Here is a 26,903-nt window from a genome sequence, read left to right as displayed (position 1 = left end):
TAACCTGAGTCATCTCACCAGAGAATTGGGGTTTTATAAATGCATGTGGATGTTTGCCTGCACGTATGCCTGTGTACCATGCGGGTTTCTCATGCCCTCAGAGGCCAGAAGACGGCATTGAGTGCCCTGTGAACGGGCTGTCATGTGGGTGTTTTGAACCAAACCTGAGTCCTTTACAAGAGCAGCCAGTGTGCTTAACCCCCAAGCTATCCCTCCAGATCATGTTTTTGGATGTCAGTTCAAAGTGACAAAGCCTTATTGTGTGTGCCTGTATTTATGATTTAAAGGGGGAGGGCGCATGCCACGGTGCATTGGTGGAGGTCAGAAGGCAACTTTGTTAGCTTTCTTCCCATCTACCGGGAGTTCTGGGCAATGAACTCAGTCTGCAGGTTTACTCAGCAAGCGCCTTTACTGGCAGAACCATCTCACTGGCTGGTCCTAGATTTAGTATTTCCGTGTTTGGGTATCTCAGACCATATTTTTAAGAAAGACAGTTACGTGAAAATTCAACAACTGCAGATTAAAACAAAGTTAAAAGGCAAGTACCATATTGAGAAAAACATTCTCTATACAAAAATCGGGTCAAGGAAACTTGACAAAGATACGACCTAGGAGGATTTAGGAACATTAACAGAGTCAGCAGCCAGCGGACAGGAGGTAGGGCATTTACAGAGATAGATAACAACCAGGGTCTGGGTAAATCTGTATTTTCTTTTCCCTTTTAATTTGTTTTTGAAGGCAATGGGTCGCTCGATAGCGTAGGCTGCAGGGAACTCGAAATCCTCCTGCCTCTGTCTTAGAAAGACCTGAAATAACAAGTGTGCGCCACGCCCAGCCATTGATTTTTTTTTTTAACCGTGATTACATGTTACCTTTGCAATTAAAATGTTATAAATTCCAACAAGGTGATTAGCTCCAAGGTACCTCCCACGGTATTCTGTGGGAGGCACAAATGGATGTTTCATTAAGGGGAGGAACTGGGGTTTTCTGCTTCTTTAAAGCCACGGGTGAGTCCTTAAGTGGATACTGCAGGCGTGGGAGGGGTTCCATTCAGGCCCCGCGCGCTTCCGGGCTGCACACTCCTCCCTAGTCTCAATCCAATGCCAACTTCCTAGCTCAGCCCTTCCGGCTATTGCGACTGACTCGCAGGAATTCGTTCCTGGCGCCCTTGTTAGCTCGACTTCCGTACCCGCACGTCCCCAGCAGCTCGCAAATGCCCCGCCCAGCCCGGCCTGGTCACGCCCCCTCTCCCGGGCTCCGACCCCGCCGTCCAGCTGCCTGTGTTGTCATCACATGGTCCGGGAGGGCCCTGACGTCACGAAGGGAGGGACTGCGCAGACGCAGAAAAGGGGGCGGGGGAACTCGACTTGTTGTGTTGCTGCTCGAGAGCCGGATACTGTCGTCCTGCGGCCGTGCCGCTTCCAGTCTCCAGACCATGTCTCACTTAGTCGAGCCGCCGCCGCCCTTGCACAACAACAACAACAACTGCGAGGAAGGGGAGCAGCCCCTGCCGCCGCCCGCTGGCCTCAACAGTGAGCGCGGGGCCGCCGGGCTCAGCGGAGGGATGGGGGAGGAGGAGCCGCTCGGCCGCCGCCGCCGTGCGGGGGGGTGGAGGGTGGGAGGGCGGGAGCAGACGGCAGCCCATTGGTCGGGACCGAGATTGTGCGTATGACTGACAGCGGCGCGCTCCGGTCAGGAGCAGGCGCTCGGCGCTGGCTCGCGGCCTGCGCCTTGGGCGCAGAGGTTTAGGGTCGCGGTGGGCGTCGGGAGCCGGAGGCGCACGCAACTCGGGGTGGCAAGCGGAGGCTGGCCCGCGGAGGGGGAGCATGGGACGTGCGGCGGGGACACCGGGGGATGGACGCGACCGGTCGGGCGTGGCGGGTGGACGTGCGGCCGCGCAGGTGTGCTTGCTGAGCTCGCTCGCCTCCTACCACACGCCAGTCCAGGGGGTCATCGGAGTTTCGTGCAGGGTGCTTGCTCCGCCCCTGACATTTATCTTTTTTTTTTTTTTTTTTTAGTCTGAAAAATTCCCAAGTTTCTCAAGTGAGTTTTTTTGTTGCTGTTAACCTTGAATTCATATTTTACTGCTTTTTCTTTTTCTTTTCTTTTTCTTTTTTTTTTTTGAGATAGTCTCATGTAGCCCAGGCTGGCCTCGCACTCGTTGTGTTGCTGAGTGACCTGATCCCTCCTGCTTTCCACTTTCCCAAGTTCTTGGGTGACAGGCGGCAGCCACCATACTAGTAACTTTTCACGTGCTGTTTCTTATGTTAAGTGGATTGGGTGCCCAGCACATGCCCTAAGATCACGTCCATTTCAGCCAAATCTGCAGTGGACTTAAGGAAATAACAGTAAACAACACAACAGAAGCAGGGCACAGGTACTAGCAATTGAAAGTTGATGGTCAGGATCGAGTTGCAGTCAAACAGACATCTTGTCCCCAGAGTGTCCGCTGCTGTTGGGAGATCGCCGGACCTTCTTGCCCAACCTTTCTGTTTGGATTTCACGTCTTAATGAAAGAGGTAGTGGGTGGTGGTAGTTGTCACAGGGCCAGATGAAGTTCTTTAAAAGCCATTTGTATGCTTAAAGGTCAGGCAGTGTCTTTCATAAGAGGGATGGCTTCCAGGGTGGCCAGAACGGTTTAGGGAAGCGCTGTTACCGAATCCTATACTACCGGATAGTGGCAGGAGCAGTTGGGTATTTTAGCCAGGTATGGTGGCACTTGCCTGTCATCCAAGCATTAGGGAAGTGTAGTAAGCATGGTCCCCAGAATAAAACTTTGTGTCAGAAAACAACAAAATCAAAAAATAAGGAACAAAGAATTCAGGAATTTTAAGACTCTGTCCCCGCCTCATATTTTGATAAGCAATATTTGATAACTTCTCTAAAATGCCGGCTTTTACAAAGATATAGTCAAGTGTGTCCTTAAATTTTACTCATATCACATAATTCAGAATTTTAAAATTTTACCCATCTTTAGCATACATTTTTGGAAATGAAAAGACAAAAGAAATACATGCTCCATGTTATTTCCAGAAGCTGGGGCTCTTTTTTGAGGCCCATCGGTGCTTTCAGGAGCCTTCACTTGTTTTTGGCATGCTTATGTATGTGTATCTTCCGCCTGGGCCTTTATGAGTTAGTTGTGCTCAGCGTCTTCTTACTGCTTAGATGTCTGGTCAGAATGGGGATGTGGAAATTCAAAGGGATTTTCATTTTTCTTGGATTCTTTATTAACAACAGAACTGAAAAGGGTTGAGCTATGTTTGTATATTCCTAAGTCTCACAGACCTGGGAGGTGTTTGTCATGGGCCAGCCAGCTTCTTCCTTAGTTTTCTCAATGGCTCTTAGAGACCCTCCAGCCTATAGATGACACCAGATGTTACTTTGGGAAATCTGCTAGATAGAAAGTATTGTACTTGGGCTAATTAAGCTGTACTTTTAAAAGTTACTGAAAGCTCGATGGTGCCAGGTTTAATTACTGTCCTTGCCTCTTACTTTGCTTGCTTTTTTTTTGTTGTTGTTGTTGTTTTGTTTTTTGAGACAGGGTTTTTCTGTGTAACCCTGGCTGCCCTGGAACTCACTTTGTAGACCAAGCTGACCTCAGCACTTGGGAGGCAGAGGCAAAGAGAGATCTGCCTGCCTCTGCCTTCCAAGTGCTAGGATTAAAAGGGTGCACCACCACTGCCTGGCCTTTGTTTGCTTTTTAAAGTTTAGTACACAACCCTGGATTGAACAAAACAAACCTTATTGATTCTTCCAAGTGATTTTTTTTTTGATGAGCAAAACAACTTATTCAGACATCTAAAACCATCCTAATTGCTGATAAGTCTAAGCACTTGGCTGGCCGCAGTTCCACAACTGTGGAAAACAGCAGCTGAAACACATACAGATTATCTCTGGCTTGGGATTTTTATCTTTAGTTCAAGGATCATGGCAGAGGGTTTGTCTGTGTGTTTTTAATGTGTATGGGTGTGCCTGCATATATGTATGTGCACCATGTGCATACCTGGTGCCTCCGAGGCCAGAAGAGGACATCAAATCTCCTGGAACAGAAGTACAGATGGTTGTGAGCCTCCAAGTCATGCTGGGAATCCAACCCAGGTCCTCTGGAAGAGCAGATACTGCTCTTAATTGTTGAGCCATTTCTCTAACCCCACAGCAGAGTGTTAATGGCAAATTACTAAAATCTCTTAAGGATTATTTTTAGGGGTGTGTGTGTGTGTATACACGTACCTATGTTGTGGTATGTCCACTTGAGTGCAGGTACCCATAGCATCCAGAAGATGACATTAGATCCTTGGAATCTGGAATACAAACAGATATGGGTCCTGGAAATTGAACTCTGTTCCTCTGGTTTTGTTTTTTTTGTTTGGTTTTTCGAGACAGTGTTTCTCTGTGTAGCCCTGGCTGTCCTGGTACTCACTTTGTAGACCAGGCTAGCCTCCAACTCAGAAATTCCCCTGCCTCTGCCTCCCGAGTGCTGGGATTAAAGGCGTGCATCACCACGCCCCGCAACTCTGTTCCTCTGTAAGAGCAGTGCATGCTCTTAACAGCTGAGCCATCTCTCCAGCCCAAATTATTGATACATTTCAGACAGTGAAACCTTTCTCTGATTCTGTTACCACTATAGGAACTGTTGGAAGACAAATACCCAAAAGGGTGTTTCCAGTTGTTACTTTTATAATTAACAAAACTATCAAGTTTCTCAAGGTATGAGTAAGACACATAGGAGACTGCAGGAATGGCATAAGGAAGATGAGAGTGGTATCATAACTCTGGTGTAATTGGAATTATAGCCTTTTCTTGCTGTCCACCCTGGGGAGAGGTTCAGGCGAGGGCATATGATGCCTTTGGCGGTCACTAGTGTGTAGTACCCACTCCTCTGGCACAGAAGAGTGCCAGAGACTGTTTCGAGCTTATCTGAGATCCCAGCATCTAGGACCTGAAACAGGCAAACAGAAAGGCTCTCAGGACCCCTGTGTGCAAGTGACTTGTGAGGCCTTGAAAAGTTGGGAGAAAATGAGAATGTTTCCTGTGATGTGTAAGAGGATTTAATTGTTGGTGAGAAGCTTAGAGGCTGCAAGCTTCAGTAGTGTGATGATCAATTACTGGCCAGAACCTGTAATGCCTTTCCCTAGCCATTCCAGAAGACTTCAATTAGAAAATAAGCCTCCATGTCTTTGTACAAACTAGCACAAAGGAACAGCTTTCAACATGTAAACAGTCCTTTAACAATAACTGCTTCAGCTCGCTCTTTAAAGCTTTCTTGTTAGGAAGAGAACTGCTCGGAGGTGGTTTCCTCTGTATTTTTTGGATTACATGAAATCTTTGCCTTGCTTCCTTTCCAAGTATTAGGGGAGTTTGTGAGGATTGGCAGAGGTGGCACATTGGAACCTGAGACTGTAAATGAGTTCAGGTCATGGCTAAGGTAACCTAGATCACTTAAGAGTGAGGTCCAGGGCGGCCTCGGCTTGAAGTGAAAGACAATAGCAAAAGAAAAGTTTCCCCATCCCCACCTGTTTTCCTTTTTTTATGTCATATTCAGAAGATAAAGTTAGTGTTTTAAAATGTTTCTATTTCTGTTATCAACACCAGATTATTTAATTTTGGTTTTGGACAGGGTCTCATTGTGCAGCCCAGGATGACTGATTGAACTTGTAGCAACCCTCCTGCCTCAGACACCCACGGCCAAGGTTACAGGTGTGAGGGACCACACCTGTCTAATAGGTTTCCTTCTAAGGAATGTATACCTAGCGTTCCCTTGGCACTGCACACTTCCACAGAGAACACAGCTGGAGTCAGGAAGATGGCTCCATCATTAAGTCATTGCAAATATGAGGATTTGAGTTCCCCAGAACCGATGCCAAGCCAGGCACAATGGTCCACCCTTGGAATCCTGGCATTGGGAAGCAGAGATAGGTAGATCCCTGGGACTCCTTGGCTAGCCACCCTCACCTAATTATCAGCTTCTTGGTCAAGGAGAGATCTTGTCTCAGAAAATGAGGGTGGCTCTTGAGAAACTACCTGAGAATGACCTCTGGTCTCCATAATGCACATGCAGTCACACAGAGGCACATACACACATACTTAGACGATCTCTAAAAGACAGTTGCTGAGTTAAGGATAATCTAGCTTTTTAAGGCTCTTTCAGAATGTTGACTGGTTCTGTCAGTGAACTGGGAATACAGTCTTCTGAGTAACTGTCTTTGGATAACAGTTAAAACTATGCTATGTCTTTATAAGAAGTGAGATCTTAGGTAGCTGGAAAGAAAACTCAATAGTTACGAGCATTGACTGCTCTTAAAGAGGACTCCAGTTTGATTCCTAGCACCGGGTAGTGGCTCGCTCATGTTAACTCCAGTTAAAGGGGCGCTGACACCATGCAGGCCAAACACCCGTACACATGAAATTGTAAAAGAAATTTTAAAAATGAGATTCAAGGTATTCAAAAGAATGCACATACTAACACTGAAAAGCATTTTAAGCCGGGCGCACACCTTTAATCCCAGCACTCAGGAGGCAGAGGCAGGCGGATTTCTGAGTTGGAGGCCAGCCTGGTCTACAAAGTGAGTTCCAGGACAGCCAGGGCTACACAGAGAAACCCTGTTTCAAAAAAACCAAAAAAAAAAAAAGAAAGAAAGAAGGAAACGCATTTTAGAGTTATAGGTAAAAACCAGTACTTAACACAGTGGTTCTCAGCCTTCCTAGTACTTTGGCCCTTTAGTACAGTTCCGCGTGTTGTGGAGCATGAGGACGCCCAGCCATCAGATTATTTTGTTGCTACTTCATAGCTGTAATTTTGCTACTGTCATGAATCTGATCTGCAGGATATCTGATGTGTGACTCCTAAAGGGGGTCATGACATGAGAACCAGTGACTTAGAGGAACTTAATATATAGTATAATTCCACTTGTTTATTTAAAAAAATAATTTTTGAAGTTACCCTAGTCTATAGAGTGAGTTCCAGAATAGTCAGGAGTACACAGAAAAACCCTATCTCAAAAAGCAAACTAATATAAAACGTATTTTATGTACGTTGCTGTTCTGTCTGCATGTTTGTCTGTGTGAAGGTGTCAGGTCTCCTGGAACTGGGATAACAGACAGCTTCGAGCTGCCATGTGGGTGCTGGGAATTGAACCCAGGTCCTTTGGAAGAGTGGCCCATGCTCTCAACTTCTGAGCCATTTCTTCAGTCCCGAAAAAATATTTCATAAGTTAAAAAAAAACTTGTAGAAATTTCCATGTGAAACCATTTAAGTGATTTCCTCTGGATGTAGGAGTGGGAGCCAGGGGTGGTGTGCCTTCCTATGACCCCAGCACTTAAGGTGTTGGGATTTGAGGTATATACTGGGTTGTATGAGACCATACACCCTCTGTCACAGCTCTGTATACTGGTGACACTGAGTGAGGGTGGGGGTGAGGGGTTGTTAAAGTCTGGAGTGCCATTCCAGCCAGATGAGCTTTCCCTCCTGGGCCTGGGTCATTGACTCACAAATCACAGAGCTTGGGTTACATACCCTGTTGCACTTGGGTTCAGTCCCCCATTACCACAAACAGCCTTCTCCCCCCACTGCCCCCACAAAACCTCACAAAGCTTGGCACTAAGAATGGGAGGAGAGAATTATTATTAGGTTTTTGTTTTTAAGATTTAAACAAAAATTGTATCTGTGTTTTGCTTGCATTGCATGAATGTGCCCAGCATGTGTAATGGGTGGCCAGGGAGTCCAAATAGGGGGTATGGAATCCTCTGGAACTAGAGTTACAAATGACTGTGAACCTTCCTGTGGGTGCTGGGAATTGAACCCAGGTCCTCTGCAAGAGCAGCCAGTGCTTTTAACTGCTGAGCCCTCTCTCCATCCCTGAATCTTAGTTTTGTATACTGACACCTCTGAACTTAAGGAACACACTTTAGAAATCCAGTGATTTTTGAAGTCATACAGAATATACTTTACTATAATGACTGACCTGTATTGTGGCACTTCTTTGTGTGCTTTATTTGTGCCATCCTGGTAACTCTGAAATAGCTACAGCATTTATCCTTATTTACAGATAAGGATACTGAGACACAAAGGCTAAGGCACCTGTCCAAGCATAAGCTGTTAACATTAGCATGGGCTGTGACTGACTTCCCTCTGCACTCTTAACTGTGGTGCTGGTGGTTGTCAAGTGAAGACATTCTGCCTTACAGTGGGAGTGGGGGCATTGTGCTTCAGGCTGTTGAGGCCTTGGCCCGGGGTCACTTTTAAACTTTCCTAGGTGTGTCTTCTCAAGTTCCCAACGGTAAAGGTAGTGATTGTATATGTTTAAAGTGGAAAGTTGGCATGATGGCTTGGAAATCCTTCAGAGAAATGAGGAGCAGAAACCCAAGCACTATGTCTACCACTTTCCTTTGATCAGATTTTCCAAGCACTTGTTGATTGTCTGAGTCTCTGTCTGCAGCCCTGGGTCCTCAGTGCTCCTGCCAGGGCATCCCTGGGCTTTGTTGGTTTTATTTATTTTGCACAGTGGGCTGTGTACAAGAACCAATCTCATTGGTTTTTATAGACACTTGAAATCCTAGAAGCAGTGGGAGTAGGGGAAAGATTGTTTATTCTCTCTTCCCCCCCCTCTAGAAGATTTTACAGAGATCTAAATTTAGATGTGCTCTGGCACATTTGTATCCACTCAGGGGCACTCTAAATATTTAAACTCTCCTTGCTAGAGATCTCTTAGTGATACTGGTTTTATGTGCTCCTCCTGTGTTCCCATCATGCCCATCCTCACGTAGGTGTAGAGTGAGGCCAGGTGCTGTTGTGTGGCTGTGTTGTTTGGAATTAATTGGTGATTTCCAGACTGCTGGCAAAGGGCAGAGGGCTGGTGGGCGGGAGAGCTGCCTTTGATGGAGAGGACTAGCTAACTCTTTAGTAACAGATACAAACTCCTTAGTATGTAAGTGAGCGTCTGCTGTTTGTCTGCAGTTACTGTGTTTAGTTCTGGCAGCTCTGGGAATTAGGCCCTCTGTCACAGCTCTGTATAATGGTGACACTGAGTGAGGATGGGGGTGAGGGAGCTTTCCTTCCTGGGCCTGGTGTCATTGACTCCTTTGGTGCATTTTAGGGTTTGAGGTAGTCTTTGACTGTTCTGACCGATCTGCTAAGGATTTAGAGATTTAGCCCTGCTGATTTGTTAGATTACATTTTGAAGGTTTGGGGGGAAATTTTGTTTGCTTTTCCATTTTCTTTCAAGTTACGGCTTTACTCTGTAGCCCAGGCCAGCCTTGACCTCACTCTTTTTTCTTTTTAGAAGATTTATTTATTTATTTATTTATTTATATGTAAGTACACTGTAGTTGTCTTTGTTTGTTTTGTCTTTCGAGACAGGGTTTCTCTGTGTAGACCAGGCTGGCCTCAAACTCAGAAATCCGAGGTCTGCCTCCCGAGTGCTGGGATTAAAGGTGTGCACCACCACTGCTTTTGACCTCACTCTTGATCGTCATATTGCCCCCAGATTCCCGAGTGCAAGTGTGAGCATTGTGCCTGACTGTTGGTTACTTTCCTAAAGTACAGTATTGTGCAGAGGGAGCGTAGAACATGTCTATTTTGTGAACTTGATTAATTGGCTACTGCTACTGATTCCTATTAAAATTTTAAGAACCTTAATCATTCAACCTACTGGGCCAATAAGAACTTTGAAAATGAACAGATTATAAAGGCCCACCCTCTTTTCCTGTGGTCCCACGCCCTTTAACCATACTCTGAGGACTTCATGAAAACCCTAGAAAGTAGAGGTCCTGGAGAGAAAGGGGAGGGACGACTTCACAAGGTACGTTTGGTATAGAAGAGAAAGCCTTGAAAGAGTGTAGCACAAAGGAGAGACACACATCTGTAGAATGGAGCCAGTGCTCCTCACCCCTCAGTTTTTAATTTTTCCTGGCATTATTAAGGGCCTGGGTTTGGGAACTATTTGAGCGCTTTGTGGTAACATTCAGGTTTTCACTCCAGGGGCTTTTTCAGTTGTGTTAGTAGACAGTTGTACTGTTAAGGTGAACTGTATGATGTTGCTAAGTCATATGTTGACTTAATTTAGTACAAACGTACCTAAAGAGCTGATGAATCCTGTGGCACACATGGCAAGTGACTTTGTGTGTAACTGAAATGTTAAATGTAACATCCTGTCTAGTAAAGGAAGAGGTATGTAATTTTTGAAGGACAGCCTAAGTTTTCACCAAAGCATTGATTGGATACAAATTAAGCTTTAACCAAAAAGAAAACTAACTGGCTGGAGAGCACATCTTAAGTTTCAGATTTCTACCTTCTGAGGGCTTTAATGCAGGAATCCCTGAGGGAGCATAAGAACATGGACTCTGACTTTGTTCATGTTTATTTTCTTCAGAATACTTTGGCTTCTGTTTGAGGCAAGTCAGAACTCTTATCTGAACTCAGCATATGGGCATCTGTGTGCACAGGAGGGATTTTGGCCCCGCAGTGGTTATGACTTACTATCTGACCCGTCCAACAGGTTCCTGGGTGGAGCTACCCATGAACAGCAGCAATGGCAATGAGAATGGAAATGGGAAGAATGGGGGGCTGGAGCACGTTCCTTCCTCGTCTTCCATCCACAATGGAGACATGGAGAAGATCCTCCTGGATGCACAGCATGAGTCGGGACAGAGCAGCTCAAGAGGCAGTTCTCACTGTGACAGGTAAGTAAAGCCCTGGGTGCTAAGTCGGGAGTGGGTGGTTATGAAGCTAACTCATAAGGGGCGAGCTCATTTGCTTCAATACTCATTAGCAGAATAGGCCTCCGGGCTTATTGTAGCATACATGTTTAAACTGGACAGCTAGGCCGGGCACAACTGTGCACACCTTTAATCTCAGAGCGTAGAGGTAGAGGCAGTACGTTTGAGGTCAGCTTGAAATACATCTTGAGTTCCAGGTCAGTCAGGAATGGTAAGGTCTTGTCTCAAGAAAATTAAAAACTGTATAGCTAATGGATAGGCACTGAGTTGCCCACCCCCATTGTCATTTTTATTCTCAGATTGAATTATTTTTGGTTGTTTATCAGTTTGAAATTGAATAGCAGATCAGCAAGATGGTTAAGCACTTGATGTCAAACTTGGTTGACCCGTTTCATCCTGGGTCCCACATGGTGGAAGGAGAAAACTGATTTCCTCAAGTTGTCCACTGTCTTCCACATATACACCCATACATGTCTACACACACAAACTAAATGCAATTTTAAAATGAAAATACAATTTAGTGTCATGAATGTACTCTCAGAGTTCATCTGAGTTTATCCCATTTTCCTTTGTTTTTGAGCCCATGTTGTGACTCACGGTGACAAGTCTCTCCTGTTCTAGGCATCAGAAGCAGGGACCATGTGACCTTTTTTTAACCCTTCACAGTAACAGGCTGGCACACAGAAAACACTCAGTAAATGCTAGCTTGCAGGACCTGCAAGTTGATGGCGGTTACAGCCATGTCTGTGACTGTGGCTCGCAGTAAGCAGTGTACTGAAGGCGTGTGTTTCTCAGAGGAAGGGTCATTTACTTACATCTCTGTATGACGCTTCGCTTCTGAAAACCTAAGTCCATTCATTATGATTATTATGGTGAGGACTAAAAATACAGAAAGATGTAGGAAAGGAAAACAAGTGGTTCATGAATTTTCAGTTTGTACTTCTTTTTCTTTCCTTTCCTGAGAAATTATGTATTAAATAACATTAGCAATTCTAAGCTCATGTAGATATGACATACCTATAGTCTCATCATTGAAGAGGCTGAGCAGGAATATTTCCACAAGGTAAAGGCCTGCCTGGACTCCATAACAATACCTAGTAATAACCCATCTCCAACAATGGAGAGAACTTGTTGGTGCAGTTCCTGGCACAGTGTTAGCCTCCTGGGCTGCTCAGTGCTGGTCCATTTGCAGCTGACTGATCAGTCATCACGGTGAAGATGCACATACACAGGAAGAATATTGAAGGATGTCTAAAAAGCAGCAGCATGGGTAGGACTGGAGGAAGAGATTGTGCATATTTGTCGTAGCTGTTTTTGTGTCTCATCTATAGTACATTGTTAATTTTTATCTGAGAAATAGAGAAAGTAGTTAAATCACATCTGACCTTCTTGTATGCCTTATATGACCCAGCTCTGTCTCCAAGGCAGCTGGAAGACAGGTTGGTTGGCTGTTTGGCACAGTGAGCACCCTGCCACCCCCGTATCATCTCTGCCTTGTTGCTGAGTCTCCTGTCACAAGCAGAAGTGAGCACATGTTTTTTTCTGAGTAGTTGCCGTTGGTTCTGGAGGCTATAGCACGAGTCTGTTTTTCAGTAGTCTTGTTGGTTTGTTTTTTGAGATAGGGTCTCTTACATAGCTCTGTCCTAGACTGGGGCTGGCCTCGAACTCAGAGATCTGCCTGTGTCTGCCTCCTTAGTGCTGGGATTAAAGGTGTGTCCCACCATGCCTGGCCAGAATAAAGTTTTTTGTATCCAGTGTGTTTGTCTTAGGGTTTTCTTATAAGGACAACATTTAATTGGGGCTGGCTTACAAGTTCACAGGTTCAGTCCATTATCATAAAGGAGGGAGAATGGCAGCATCCAGGCAGGCTAAGAGTTCAACATCTTGTTCCAAAGGCAAGTAGGAACAGACTGGCTTCCAGGAAGCTAGGATGAGGGTCTTAAAGCCCACACCCACAGTGACACACTACTCCAACAGAGCCACACCTTCTAATAGTGCCATTCCTTGGGCTGAACATATACAAACCATCATAGACTTGCTGAAGGATTTCAAGAGTTTTCTCTTTTTGTTTCCTGAAGCTTTCTGCCCTCTGTAGACCATTTTTGTATATGTGCAAGCATGAGACTGATCGTTGGTACCATGTGTCCATTATACTTCACAGGGTACAAAGAAGTCACTTGCTTGCTGGACCTTTTATTTAGCTTACGATGTCAGTGATGTGTGCCTTGGACTATGAATTCATCTTCCCAGGGTCAGCTTAGTTCAGGTTCCTAAATATGATGAGGAATGGCAAAGGGGCTCCCTGGCCAGCTAGTCCTGCTGGGACAGTGGGTCCAGTTAGAGGCACTACCTTACAAAATAGGATGGAGAACAAAGAGGAAAGTAGTGAGAGTCACTTTCAGCTTCTACAGAGACGTACACTTGAACCTGCACAGATTGTACAAAACACACATAACACAACACTGCTACAAAATAGGTGCCTTCAAGATTTGTGTCATTTGACTTATAATTGGTTATTAGGACATGTTTCTTTTGTGACCTACAATGTAGATGGAAGGGTTCTTCAAATTATTGGACATTAGCCCCAGCTGATGTACATTTTCTCTTCTCCTTTTTCCTTTCATTTCTACCTCCCCTTCCCTACTTTTCTCTTGGTGCTGAGGACTGAACCCAGTGCCTCTAACCTGCTGGACATGAGTTGCTCTGGTGAGCTGCATCTCTAGCCCTCTTGTTACTCTCTGGTTTTGGAACTGTCCTGCTGAGTTGCACAGACTGGGTTTAAACTTGCTGTGTAGCCTGGGGAAGCATTACACTTGAAAATTTCCTGACCCAGAGTCTAGAAAAGCTGGGATTTCAGGCCTCCACCACTAGGCCTAGCCTGTTTTTCAGGTGTTTTATTTAAAAATTATTCCATGCCAGATGTAGTAGTACACATCTTTAATCCCACCACTCCAGAGAGAGGCAGGTAGATCTCTTAAGTCCTAGGACAGCCACTGCAGTGGTGATTAGAAGTTGTCCCTAGCGTTCCTTGCTTTGTGCTCTCTCCTGCCCACTCAGGGCTGTTTCTGAAAGCCCAGTATAGATTCGTCCTTAGAGCTCTTCCATTGGCTGTCAGTGCAGGAGAAGCATATTACAGTGGATTAACAGGCTCCCTAGCTGAGCCTGAGAGGAGCTGGGTTCCAGGCCTGATGACATTCTGAATCCTCAGGTGTAACCAGCTTACCAGTGAAGAAGGGAGTATTTCTCTAGCAAAGATTGGTGTCAGCAATACAGTACTTCTGTGGGCTTATGGAAAAGTCCTCTTAAGTAGCAGGTCACTTTGACTGTCGGGTCTGGTCATAGTTGTATGCGGCTGGCCCTTGATGCCATGGTGTTGTCATCACAAAGACGATAAATGTATATCATTGTTTGATGTAAACTGTTTCTATTTCCATTTAAGACTCCTTTAAAAAAATTTAATTGATTGTATATACTTGCCATATTTGTGCACATATGTGCCTTAGTTTGTTATGTGGGTCAGGAGGATTTTGGATTTGGTTCTCTCCCTATACCTTAGGTAGGTTCTAGGAATCAGGTTCCCAGGCAAGCACCTCTACCCATTGAGCCATCTCACCTACTCAATCCTATTTTTTAAAAAAGATTTGTTTATTATATAGAAGTGCACTGTAGCTGTCTTCAGACACTCCAGAAGAGGGTGTCAGATCTCATTATGGATGGTTGTAAACCACCATGTGGTTACTTGGATTTGAACTCCGGACTTCTAGAAGAGTAGTCAGTGCTCTTAACCACTGAGCCATCTCTCCAGCACCCACATATTCTTTCTTGATGAAAACTACCTATTTCTATAATTAAATTTAGACTAGGTTTTGGGTTGTTTGTCTTATGTTTGAGATGGGTTCTCTCTGTGGAAGGTTAGTTGTCCTGGAGCACCTGTGTAGACCAGACTGGCCTCAGATGCACTGAGCTCCACCTGTCTCTGCCTCTCAAGTACTGAGATTAAAGGTGTGTGCCAAAAATCTTATGGATAGCAGTTGTTTACAGTTCTACTCTTTAGTTTCTGGCCTAACAGAGGCATCTGTATTCTCATCTACCTATGCATTCAGTTTGTGGTGGTATCACATACTGCTTTAAGGTTTCTGCTGTGGAACATAGCCAAGAGAAACTTGAGGAAAAGATTTGTTTAACCTTACAGTTTATAGTCCATCATCAAGGGAAGTCATGGCAGGAACTCAAGACTTGGACCAAAGCAGAGGCCATGAGGAGCTGCTTCCTGGCTTGCTTCTCCAGGCTTCTTTCGGCTGCTTTCTTAGAGTACCCGGGACCAGCAGCCCAGGGATAGCACTGCTCAGAGTGAGCTGGACCCTCCCACATCAATCATCAATCAAGAAAATTCACTATAGACTGTCCACAGGCCAATCTGATGGGGCCTTTCCTCAATTGACATTCCCTCTAACAAAATGAGTCCAGCTGTGTCAAGTTGACCAACTCATGTATTGTGCAGCCTTTAAAAGCTGTAGTGTATACTCATAAGAGGATGGCAGCAAAAAGACACATCCTAACAGGACTGACTGTAAGAGCAGTTTCTGCCTCACAGAAGCCTCCGAAGAGTAAAATGCTGAGGAGTTGTGTGTGCACAAAGTGTTGTGAGGTAATTCCATCAGAGAACACACACAAACACTCTTAGTGCCACACAGAAAGTTTATATTACTGGTTGGTGGCTGTGCAGAGAGCTGGCCTCAGTCATGCAGCCCCCGAGCGTCATAATTCTTTGTCTTTTATGTAGAAAACCCACATCCTGGTTGTCACACTTCATTTAGCAAAGAGTGAAACTACAGAAGCCAAAAAAAGCAGAGTTAATACATTTAGGGACTTTTCTTAGATCCTGGATTATGAATGAGGTGGGTTTTTTTTTTTTTTATAGATTAGGTCTTTGTTTCTATTTTGGCAGGTGTTGGCTGGCTTTTAAAGTCAGAATGGTGCTTCTGACATGGCTTCAGTTGTGTTAAGGTCTGGGGGCTTGTTACAAAAGAACTCAGGCTGTTTGGATTGGACAGTGGTACAAGACAGTGTGATGCTTTTACATCATCAGGCCGCCGTATATTCCCTGATGCTCTGAAGGCATGCATTACCACTGACGGAGTCTGAGCATTCTGTATGATTACTCCATTAGATTCACCACTTACTCTCACATACGATTCGCTTACTTGGTGTTAGATAGTCTTCAGATTTGTTCCTGTTTCCAAGATATCTTGCTATAGCTTTCAGTTTTCTGTTTTCCAATAAAGTCTTAAGATATGATATCAAGAATTAAAACTACTGGGAAGGCTCGCTAGATGGCTCAGTTGGTTAAAGGGATTGCTGCCAAGCCTAATGACTTTTTGAGTTCTATTTCCAGGAGCCCACATGGTGACAGGGGACAATAGACTACCGATTGTTGTCTTCTGACCTTCTCAAGTGTGCCAGACAGGACACATGTGCAGCCACACAGAGAGACATCTATGTCCATAAAAATAACTAAAGTGTAAAAAAACAAACAAAAACTAATGACTAAGTTTTCTCTCTTAGCCCTTCACCACAAGAAGATGGGCAGATCATGTTTGATGTTGAGATGCATACCAGCAGGGACCACAGCTCTCAGGTAGGTGTGTGTTTTACTTTGATTTGGAAAATACATAAGAGTCTCTCATGTTTGATGGCTGAAAACTGGGGCTGGGCTCCAAGCCTGATTGCATTCTGACGAGTCAGCACTGAGTAGTTTGCCATTGGCGTGTTTACTGCAGAGTCAGAGGGAGAACATCTCTATGAGCTCATAGAGCTGTCACTTTGACTATTGGGATGCTCACAGTTGTACAAGGCTGGCCCTTGATATGCTGCATTCTTACCAGCAAGCATAAAGACAGTAAGTGGAAGATAGGACTTCCTTGTCCTTGCCATTTTCTCCTGTGTTCAGGTGTTTGAAAGGTACTGGTGGCTGTCTGAGTGAGGCCTGCAGACGCCTGTTTGCGCTGTTCTCTACTGGGTGAGCACAGCACCTGTGCTGGAGTTGTGTGCCTGGTATGGGTTCTAGGCTTCTGTCCCACTACACGGTCTCCCCACATCTCATTGCTCTCCCTTTTGCTGTTTTCTGACGCTGGAAAATCCATGTGCTCAACACTGGCTTATATAAGCTCACTTCAGCTGCTCACATGCTGAAACTTGGAATACCAGTTTCCTTTGTGATACGCTTTATTGGATAAAGAAGATCAGTGGTAAAATGGCTGAAAGAAATGTGAGTTTGGCCACATGCAAGATGGTGTAACTGGTGTGAGAAAAGCATATGGAGTTAGTTCATGGCAAAGGCATCCCCAGGACAGAAGAGAGCAGGAGCTGATGCTCTGCTGTGTATGTTCTTCAGTCTGTGCTTTCGTTTAGACATTTTCAAAGAGTGTCTTCGGGTGCTCAGTTGGAAGCTCCATAGACATACTCTGCAGGGAAAGCACTGGCCGTCCTGTAGGCCCTGCCCTAGGAGCCATGCAGGTTGTACAGAGCCCAGAGTTAAGCACTCCAGGGATCAGGCAGATGTGGTCACCGAATTTAAGTGTGATTTTAGGGATGAATGCAGCCGTCCTAAAATTAAAAAGAAATCTGAAATTCAGGATAGTTTATGATATTCTGACAGATTAAGAATTAAGAATCTCAGTGAGATTGACCTTAAGCAGGGGACAAGCCATGCTGATGGGCTCACCAGCAGAGACAACATTGGTTTTGGCACAGGTAGCATAATGCTTCTAGAGATAGTGTTGGGTCTCTGGGGCAAGAATTTCAAACAAGGGAGAGATATTAGTAGATGCTTTATATTGCCCTTTTAAAATTGAAGAAACAATTGAAAAATTAGTCACCAGGGATTAGGAAAATCATATCTCATGAGTAAGAAAGTTTGATGTTAGAAAGTTAAAAACAGTTGACTGAGGCTGTCTCTTCTTTCTGTGCACCTGTGAGGAATAAGGTGAGGAGGTGCCATGCTCCAGCTTTGTCCAGAGAAAGAAGTGAGGAAAAATACCAAGTGCTTACCAGTCTTACTGGGTGCTGAGTTTATGTAAACAAAACAAACCTGAAAACTTCACACTTTAGCAGTGTAGTGTTTTTAGTCCAGTTAGGGGAAATGGGGAGAGAGACACTTTGTCCTCATGGTTATCACCTAAGATGACAATGCAAGTCAGTGTTGGAGTCAGGACTGAAAGTAAATCCAAGCCCATGATCTATCTATCTAGTCCTTCCACTGAAACTAACCTCTGAAGGGAGTTAGTCCCAGGAGAGCTTGCTGGGCACACAGATAAACTTGACAGGACTGCAGAGCCGAGGGGTGAGGATTCCTAAGCTGGCACAGCTAAGGGCAGAGCGTCGTTCTTACTGATAGGATGATGGTGCTCATGAGGCCCCATTGTGTAGCAAGAAACATTCACGGTCTCATGCCGACACTGTTGTTGTTGAGAATGGGTCCAGCGCAGAACTGAGATCTTTGGAAATGGCTTCTTTCTTATCTTGTGAGACTCTGGTTTATTTGTACGTGGATACAGGCATGCAGCTTACTATCCCTGTTTAGAGACTTTAAAAGGAAGAGTTAACTGAGTGTAAGATAAGGACTGACCCCTCCCAACCTCCCTGACTATGAGGTGGTGAAGACAGTTGACTGGAAGCATGTGTCTAGGGAAGAGCAAAGCATGAGTCCTGTGTGGTTAGATGAGGGGCCCTTTTGTCATATTCTTTAGTCACAGGAAGATGGCTTAAAATCTCAAAATGAACCAAGCATAGTGTTAAGGTCTATATTGCAGTTTCTGGACTCAGGAGGCTGAGAATCATGAGATCTAAGGGCAGCCTAGGCTCTAAAGAATGTTTGAGGTCAGCCTATAGTGCGGTGAGGCTGTCTCACCATGCCCTCTCCAAAACCCTGGGATTGACAAATTTCAGACAGTAAAAGAAATGTAGAATCATGTAAATATTAGAGTTTAAGGTTAGAAATGTGTTTGTAGACTAAAACAACTATACCACTCCAATGGTAACTTTGCTTTATTCCCCTGGAGGAAATCTCATCGTATTGGAAAATTCAGAGCACAAATCTCACTGTACTCTGAAAAGAATAAAATATTAACTGGTTAAAAATACCTAAGCTACACCAGAAAGCAGGTGTTCTGGGAGGCCAAAGGAGGAACTAAGAACAAACTACCATGTGGCTAGAGTACAGTTACTGAGGCAAAGCTCTTGCCTAACATGTGGGAGGCCGTGGGTTTAAGTCTCCAGCATTGCTGAAACCAAACCAAAAGAACAGGGGACCAGCAAGACAGCCTGAGTTCCACCCCCACATTGAGGCCCCAGCACCCACATGGTGGAAGGAGTAAGTCAGCTTCTACGGGTTGACCTGTGGCTTCTACATGTCATAAATAAACAAACAAAAAATAAAAACAAAAGAATAACCTATACGGGCTGGTGAGGTGGCTCAGCGGTTAAGAGCACTTGCTGTTCTTCCAGAGGTCTTGAGTTCAATTCCCAGAAACTACATGGTGGCTCACAACCATCTGTAATGAGATCTGATGCTCTCTTCTGGTGTGACTGAAGACAGTGACAGTGTACTCACATACATAAAATAAATCTTTTTTTTTTTTTTTTAAAGAAAAAAAAGAAGAACCTATAGTAGGCTGAAAACTCACAAATGGTGTGCACACATGCTGCTCAGTGCTTGCAGCATGACTGCTGATTGGCTTCTGCCTGAGGATGATCTCAGGGTTGGTCCACAGAGCCAGCTCATGATTCTGAGTAAGCTCAGTGCCTGCTGGGAAAAGCTCTGTCTTAAATGCTGCATTGTGTTAGTTGGTGGAATTTGCCAACTTCAGCAGAACTAGATAAGGACTGTGCTGACAAAGGGACGCAAACATCCCCTGAGCTTTTGGCTTGGATTTGGTAGTAAAGGGGTGTTATGTGTAGAGCCAGGCTCACACTCCCAGACAGCTGGGTCCCGAGGAACTGGGGCTATGGGGAAAGTGTCCTGTGAAGAGGCCAGGTGGCTTCAGCTGTCAGTCAGAATCAGAGTTTTGGGGCTCCGGTTTGGAGTCACAGCCTCACATTCCTTTGAAACTGAATAAATACAACTAATGTGTCATTTTTAGGAATTTTTCAACTCTTTGTTTCTGTTAAAAGAGTTTTCCAGACATGGTAGCCCAGCACTTGGGAGATCAAAGGCCAGCCTGGCCCCATATTGAATTCCAGGTCAGCCTAGGCTACAGAATGAGGTACTGTCTCAGAGAAACAAAAACAAGAAAAGGCATGTGGAAATGTAATGGTTTTTTGTTTGTTTGTTTGTTTTTTCTGGCCTGAAAGCTTAGGTTATCACTAGCAATAAAAAGAATATTTTTCATTTATTGCAATAGATGTTAACTTCTGGCTCACTTCAAAATAGCTTATTCCAGAAAAACTTGACTAATTGTTTTCAAAATCTTGAGAAATACTCATCTTAAAAATCTTTCAGAGAGTAAGAAACCTGGGCCTTTGGAGCAGTTTGCCTGGGTTAGAAAACAGTAGCTACAAAGCCCTCAGCAAGGCTCACAAGCCCTGTCCTCATTTGTAGAGTGGAATGCAGCAGTTTCTGTTTGGAGTTGACCATGGTAAAGTTTAATGAGTGACATTGGCTTTAGTAGATGCTGGTCTCAGGTGGTTGGCAGCTTCATGATTTACCACATCCCTTTGCTAACTTCCTCACAGATTTAATGTGTTCCCATCTCCTTTTTGGTATGTTTATTTTAAATGCAGTTGAGAATATGTACAGCATAGGGAGTTTAATGTTGAGAAGGATACAGTGAAATACTACGTGTGCATCCTCGGGTTCAACAGCGCCAAATTGCCACATCCCTGCAGAGGACTTTTCTAGGGTTACAGTCTGTGCTTCAGTTTTAGAAAACAGGTTGTTTCCTCCACTAAAATCACCAATACACAACTTTAGTTTGTTTTTGTATTAAAAAGAATTGTTCTTTTCTATGTTTCTCTTGATCCTTTCTTCTCACTGTTTAATTCTTTTTAGTCAGAAGAAGAAGTTGTAGAAGGAGAAAAGGAAGTTGAGGCTTTGAAGAAAAGTGCAGACTGGGTATCAGACTGGTCCAGTAGACCTGAAAACATCCCACCCAAGTAAGTTACTGCATGTGTCTGGGTGGGCAGTGTGCTTTCTGTGCTCACATGGAGGGGCTGGCTTAGGCCCGGCGTCTGCAGCACTTGTGGTCTGATTCCAGCCTCTGAACTTCTTCCCCAGAGAGTTCCATTTCAGACACCCTAAACGTGCTGCGTCTCTAAGCATGAGGAAGAGTGGAGCCATGAAGAAAGGGGGCATTTTCTCTGCAGAGTTCCTAAAAGTCTTCATCCCATCTCTCTTTCTTTCTCATGTGCTGGCCTTGGGGCTGGGGTAAGTACCCTGATGGAGTCATCATGTGACTTCATGGGAATAGGCAACAAGGCAGTCAAAAGAAAGGAGCCATCATTATTTATCTTTTATGAGTTATTTAAAATTTGGCTAATTGTGATTAATGTATAAATTATTAAATGTAAATGTAGGAGTAAATGAAAAATGCTGCCCTCCCTCCCCCAGATGGTAAAACACCATTGTGGAGCATGATTCTGGAATACACTGGTAGGCTGCTATGGGTACCGTCTTTGTCTTTTAAACTTTGTGGCATTTATTCAAAAGCCAGCCAGTATTTCCCTTAATTCATTAACTTGTGGCATGTCTTTTCAATTAATAGCTTTCCCCCTTGATTTTAATATTTTAAGAAAACACTTCTGAAATATTTTAGTTTATAAACATTAGCTTAATTAATATTAGTTTCAAGTCCTACCTAGTATGCTCTGAGCATGCCCAGTGAGTCTTTTTCTGTGTTTGATGCATGGAAAGTGGATCATTGCTGATCTTGGCTATGAGTGGCTCAGCATAGCAGAGGGAAGTGCCTGCTCTGGAGCATGGGCAGGTGTGCATCTTCCACTGTCTTTCCTGTAGAGGATGTGTTCCTCCAGACAGGGCCAGTATTCACAGACAGCTGAGTGAGAGGCGCTTGTGGAGGAAACAGGATAGGAGAGTGTGGAGCTTGGGAGGACTCGTAATACCTGCCAACTATTCAGTTCATTTACCACAAAAGCTTGGTTTGGGGGCCTTGCAGTATTTCTTGTTTTCATCAATCTTCAAGCTTTGTTGTTGCTTTAATTAAATTTAACTCTTGCCACAGAAAATGTTTTAAAGGGGCCTTAAAAATTGCTGCGATATTGTTGAGGATTTTGCTGCCTGTTTTTCTTGGCCGTTTTTTGCTTTTACTGTTGAAAGGGTCATGTTCTTGCCTGGTATTGGAAAGCCATGCTAGGTTCCCATCTTAAAAACACTGGCTCTGTGACCACCATCTCTCTAGATTTGAAATAGCAAGAGAACATTTTATCTAAAAGGACTCAGTTGGAGGCTGGGGAGTGCTCTGCTTTGGGCTTTGAAGCGTTCTAATTTCCTTAGCCTGACCTGGCTTAGCATCCCTGTCCTTGAGCTTTCCAGTCCTGACTTAGAGGAAACAGAATCCATACAGCCATTTGCTCTGAGCTCATCAGGGGCCTGTAGTTGAGTTGGAACATGCTGCTTTAAGGTTGGGGAGTCTGGGAAGCATGCACAGAGGCTTTCAGGGCTGTCCCAGCGTGTCCGCAGAGATCTCCCTGTGGGCCAGGCTGCTGTGATTGTGGAAATAGATAGAACATGACACACTCTGCTTCCTTACAGCATCTATATTGGAAAACGACTGAGCTCACCTTCTGCCAGCACCTACTGAGGGAGACGAAAAGCCCCTGGAAATGCGTGTGGCCTGTGAAGTGGTGTGTTGTAGTTGGAATTTGAGACCTATTGTAAGCATGATCCCCACCTACAACCCTATTTTTACACCCCAACTCCAGTAACTCTCAAATCCAGTATTTTACTCAAACTCTGTTGGGGCATTTTACTAACCTTGTTCCCTTTTTGGCCTGTAAGACACTTTAGAGATTCCTAACAGAGTTTACTGTTGTTTAGAAATTTGCAAGGGCTTTTTTTCAGCAATGCCACCAGCAGATTATAATCTTGTCAACAGTTCATTGTCTCCTCTTAGTACCACCAGTCACCTGCATCATTCATGCTAGAAGCTGTGTTCTAGCCATGCAGTTACATCTCTTTCTAAATGAGGTCAGGTTTGCAAATAATAACAACAAAAAAGCTTTGTTTAGTCTTTGTTTTGTTTTCCAGGACAAAAACAAGCTTCCCTAAGCTTGAATTTATAGTTATAAAATGAAAACAAAACCAAAAAAAGAAAAAAAAAAAGCAAGACACAAGAAAAAAAATATCCTGGGCAATAAAAATTACTTTAAACCAGCTCCAGAGCCGCTCTTTTCCTAAGCCTCCTGTACCGCCTTCAGTTTGTAGGAGGCAGCCTGTGTGAGTGACAGACAGGAAACAGAAGAGTAGAACATACTGGCAGACTTTAACATTAGAATATTGCTGTCTTTTCTACGATAGAGAATCTTTATTTGTAAGGAATGTTTCAGGCCTAGACATACATGAAACTTATTTTTGAGGTTTTTGTGCGTTTGGTATTTTCATGTGTTATCTGCATGTGAATTTCTCATGACTTTGTTTTTCTAGTTTCTTTTTTTTTCTAAGAAGAGACTTGGAACGAGTCTGATTCATGGTGTTAATAGAGGCTTCTTGTTTTAGGAAGCTTTGCTTACACTCTGGAGCCTTTACACTCTGCAGGAGAACTTCAGGGTTATTCCAAGTACTTGTGTAACTTGGAAACGTAGACGTGGGTTGTGGGAACAGTTGATAAAGTTCTGGAAAGATGCCGTTCATTCTACAGTCTTCCCACGGTGTCCTAGTCTCTCCCAGGCCCTGTGGTTTTCTCACATAGGTGTCTTCTCAGTTCTGTCAAATTCCTGATGTTCTGCAATACTCAGAAAATTCTTTGAATGGCAGACGTTCTTTTGTCTGTTTCTACAATGTGAAGCTTTAGGACCAAATTGTTAGACAGCATCAGGATTGCAGATGATCTCAAGTAGATTTTGTTAGAGTTCAGAGCACTGCATCACTCTGAAGGAGTCTGTCTTATAAATACATAATTACCGTTTAAGATGTACACTTTGCTATAGTTAAAGAACCATTGTGAATTTCAAAGCTAGCAACCTACATGGTGCACCAGGTTGACTTGAAAAAATTTGGCAACCAGGTTTGCCAGCGTGCAGAAACTAACTTCTCTCTCACAAAGGCTTATAAAATTGGTGTGTTGTATGGAAATGGAAAGAAAGATAGATAAGCAGACATTTCTGTCATTTTTTCAAGAACATGGCTGTTTATCTTTAAGAAAGATAAAATATATATCCAAAATAATTTTGTGAGTTATTTTCCTTCTGGCATTTAATACCTACATGACTTGTGAGCTACTTCTGCCTTCTCCTTCTCTGCTCTTAAACCTGGAGACGCTTGATTTGCCTTCTCACCTATCACTTCAAGTGTTTATACCTGAGTTTCTTAGGAAGAAGGTAAATCTGATGGCCTGTTGTTTTGCTGTGGTTGTTTTGAAAAGCCGAAACCAAACGGTCAAGGCTGCTGAGGCTGATGTGTGAGCTGGCAGAGCAGAATCACTCTTCGAGCGCTTGCTCTTACAGGCAGACATCATTTTCTCTCTAAATTCAGTAGCAGTTTCATCGACAGTGCCATTGAACTATGGGAACATTTATGATTTTCTTTCAACATTAAAACTGAAGTTAGTTTTGCCATTTTTTGAAAGTATTAGTAAAATCATGGAATACATCACAGAACAGCTGTCCATCAGTGAGCTTGTACAGTGTTGATTTGCAGCTCCAACGTACGGGATGTTCATACTCCTACGCAGATTCTTGTTGGGTGAAACAGATTGTCCTATCACAAAGCAGGATTCAACAAAGTTAAAATTTAAGATAAGGTTTAAAAAGCTTTATTCCTGTTTACAATTTGGGATGAGAAGCAGGCTTCATTTTAAGTTTATTGAAAACTGGCTCAGATGTTTATAAGTCAAGAGGAAAGCGGCACAGAGAACAGCAGCACAGTGAAGAGTGAAATGGAGACAACTCTCACGGTGAAGCAGCTGTTGGAACTCCTGGTATTAATGGAGCCAGAGTGACATGCATCCTTCGTCTGTCTCATCAGCACTGGCGTCATTCCTTACAGTTTACAGAACTCATGTAACTTGTAGCTATAAACATTTTGTGCCATTAAAGCTCTCACAAAACCTGCCTATCCGTATATCATTTTGACTTCACTCTTGTTGCCTAAAAAGCCTTTCCATGCCTACATGCATCCCTTCCCATGGAGAGCTCACCAGGACCGGAGGACCTAACTGTCCCAAGTGGTGCTGCACAAGCCTTTCTTTTGAAAGTAGTAAGTGAAATGGTATTGTTCAATCAGTTGGAGTTTGTAATAGTCTTGGGTTGGCTGGCCTGACATTAAATTTGGTTACTGTGAAACAATACATGTAGCTCACTAGGAGAGTGTTTGCCTGCCCTGTGAAGTTCTGGATTCAACCCACAGCACTCCTTCATCCCCATGTAAGTAGGGACTATGATTAAAATTTAACCTGAAATAAGGTGGTAGAGTTGCACAAAATTCAGTGTACAGTGCAGTGTAGAAAGTCAGACTTTGTGTCAGTCAGTATCCCTTCAAGTTACCAGCCCTACCTTCTAAGAGAAATCTGCTTGCTGGGGACTCCCCTTACTGAGCATTGTGTCAGATGTTAATTAGTATCAATGATAGGTGATCACAGCTGAAGGAACAGGATTAATTAAACCAAAGTCAGTAGTGGCAGACAAGAAAGGACTCAGGACCACTCTTCAAGATCAGTCTCCAGTGATCCACTTTGTCAACTCAAGCTTCTCCACTTACAGAGCGTGCTGCCAGCTGGGGGCTAAGCTCTTATCCCATGAGCCTGTGGGCCCACTTTGTATTCAAACTGTCCAACCCCTATCTTATTATTCACAGAGTTGGAATGCCAACTCGAAGCTGAAGCAGTTTGCAGGCAGCAGCCTCTTAGGAGCAAGCATCGTGAGTCGGTTTTCCTAGAGCAGTCCTGAAGTATCAATGTTTAGGAGGATTACACACAACAAAATATGACTCTAGTAATGCAGAGTCTAAAAAGTGTTCAGCCAGCAGCCCTGGTGGCATTCTAGTCACACTGCAGTATGTGTCTGCCTTGATCCCTTGTCTGGTAGGAAGCAGTACTGGCCACAATGGTACAAAGAGGATTAGAACTTCCATGTGTTCACTGGGGTATAATTAGGTTCAGCATTGTGGATACACTCGAGGGAGGGGGGACCCAAACATTTTAGCTGTTTCTCCAGGTTGATCTTCATCTCCTTCAAATCCACACTGTTCCTGCCAAAAGAGACAGCCTTTAGGGGACAGAAGTCAAGGTAAGAAGTTGGAGGAAATGGCTACTGGCTTCTTCTACACTGCCACCAGCAGTGTTAACTATTAATGAGCTGGTTCCAGTACAAGTGAGGAGAGGTCAGAGGAAGTACAGAAACTAAGAGGGAGCATTCCCCATAAGCCCGATTCAAACTTGATGAAGATTTAGGAGTGTAACATGTGGAGGCTGTGAAAGGGAGTGTGTGGCCTCTGTCACTCAGATATCCTTTTGGGTCAAGGTCCCTCTCCACCTCTCCACTCCCCAGCCTAGGACTACATTTATTTGCCTAAGCCAGAAGTCAGCAGGTGCCCAGAGATTCCCTTCTCTCTGCCTTTAGACACACTGGCTGTGATAGGAACTCCAGTCCCCGTGGTTGCACAGCAAGCTCACTACCATTGAGCCATTTCTTCAGCCTCTTCCTATTCCTTAGTTACTACAGTACTCCAAAATCATTTACCATTTGTAAAAGTGAAACTCAAGTCAGCAACTTGGCAATTTTAAAAGTCAAGTGCTCCAAAGCTACAGCGAAGGTAACACAACATTGATACAGACGCGGAAATTACTGAAAGTCGTCTTATTTTCCACAGAGCAGAGAACTTTGTATGTGTCGTAAGATCACTGCAGTTTGTAACACACTCAAGTAGTCTTGAGTCGTGAAAATGCTTCAGGCAGCCTTCTCTGGCGTGAGGCACAGTGGTGTGCTCAGTGCATAGTGCATGTGTTTCAGCTAAACTTAAT

The 26,903-nt window shown here is 44.1% G+C and overlaps 1 protein-coding gene across 1 annotated transcript; it reads left to right on the top strand.

Annotated features, from left to right (window-relative positions):
- The first annotated feature begins 1,348 nt into the window (after nt 1-1,348).
- Nucleotides 1,349-24,996, top strand: Bnip3l (BCL2 interacting protein 3 like). Its single transcript, XM_021182107.3, has 6 exons — nt 1,349-1,532; nt 10,494-10,677; nt 16,279-16,351; nt 20,762-20,865; nt 20,987-21,136; nt 22,481-24,996. The coding sequence occupies exons 1-6, from the start codon at nt 1,436-1,438 to the stop codon at nt 22,527-22,529; spliced, it is 657 nt and encodes a 218-aa protein (XP_021037766.1). The 5' UTR covers nt 1,349-1,435; the 3' UTR covers nt 22,530-24,996.
- The last annotated feature ends 1,907 nt before the right edge of the window (nt 24,997-26,903 follow it).

Source organism: Mus caroli, unplaced genomic scaffold (genome assembly GCF_978045245.1).
Source record: "Mus caroli unplaced genomic scaffold, Mus_caroli_1 scaffold_12, whole genome shotgun sequence".
Classification (NCBI taxonomy): domain Eukaryota; kingdom Metazoa; phylum Chordata; class Mammalia; order Rodentia; family Muridae; genus Mus; species Mus caroli.
Note: the sequence above shows the minus strand (reverse complement) of the source record. Positions and strands in the feature narration are given on the sequence as shown.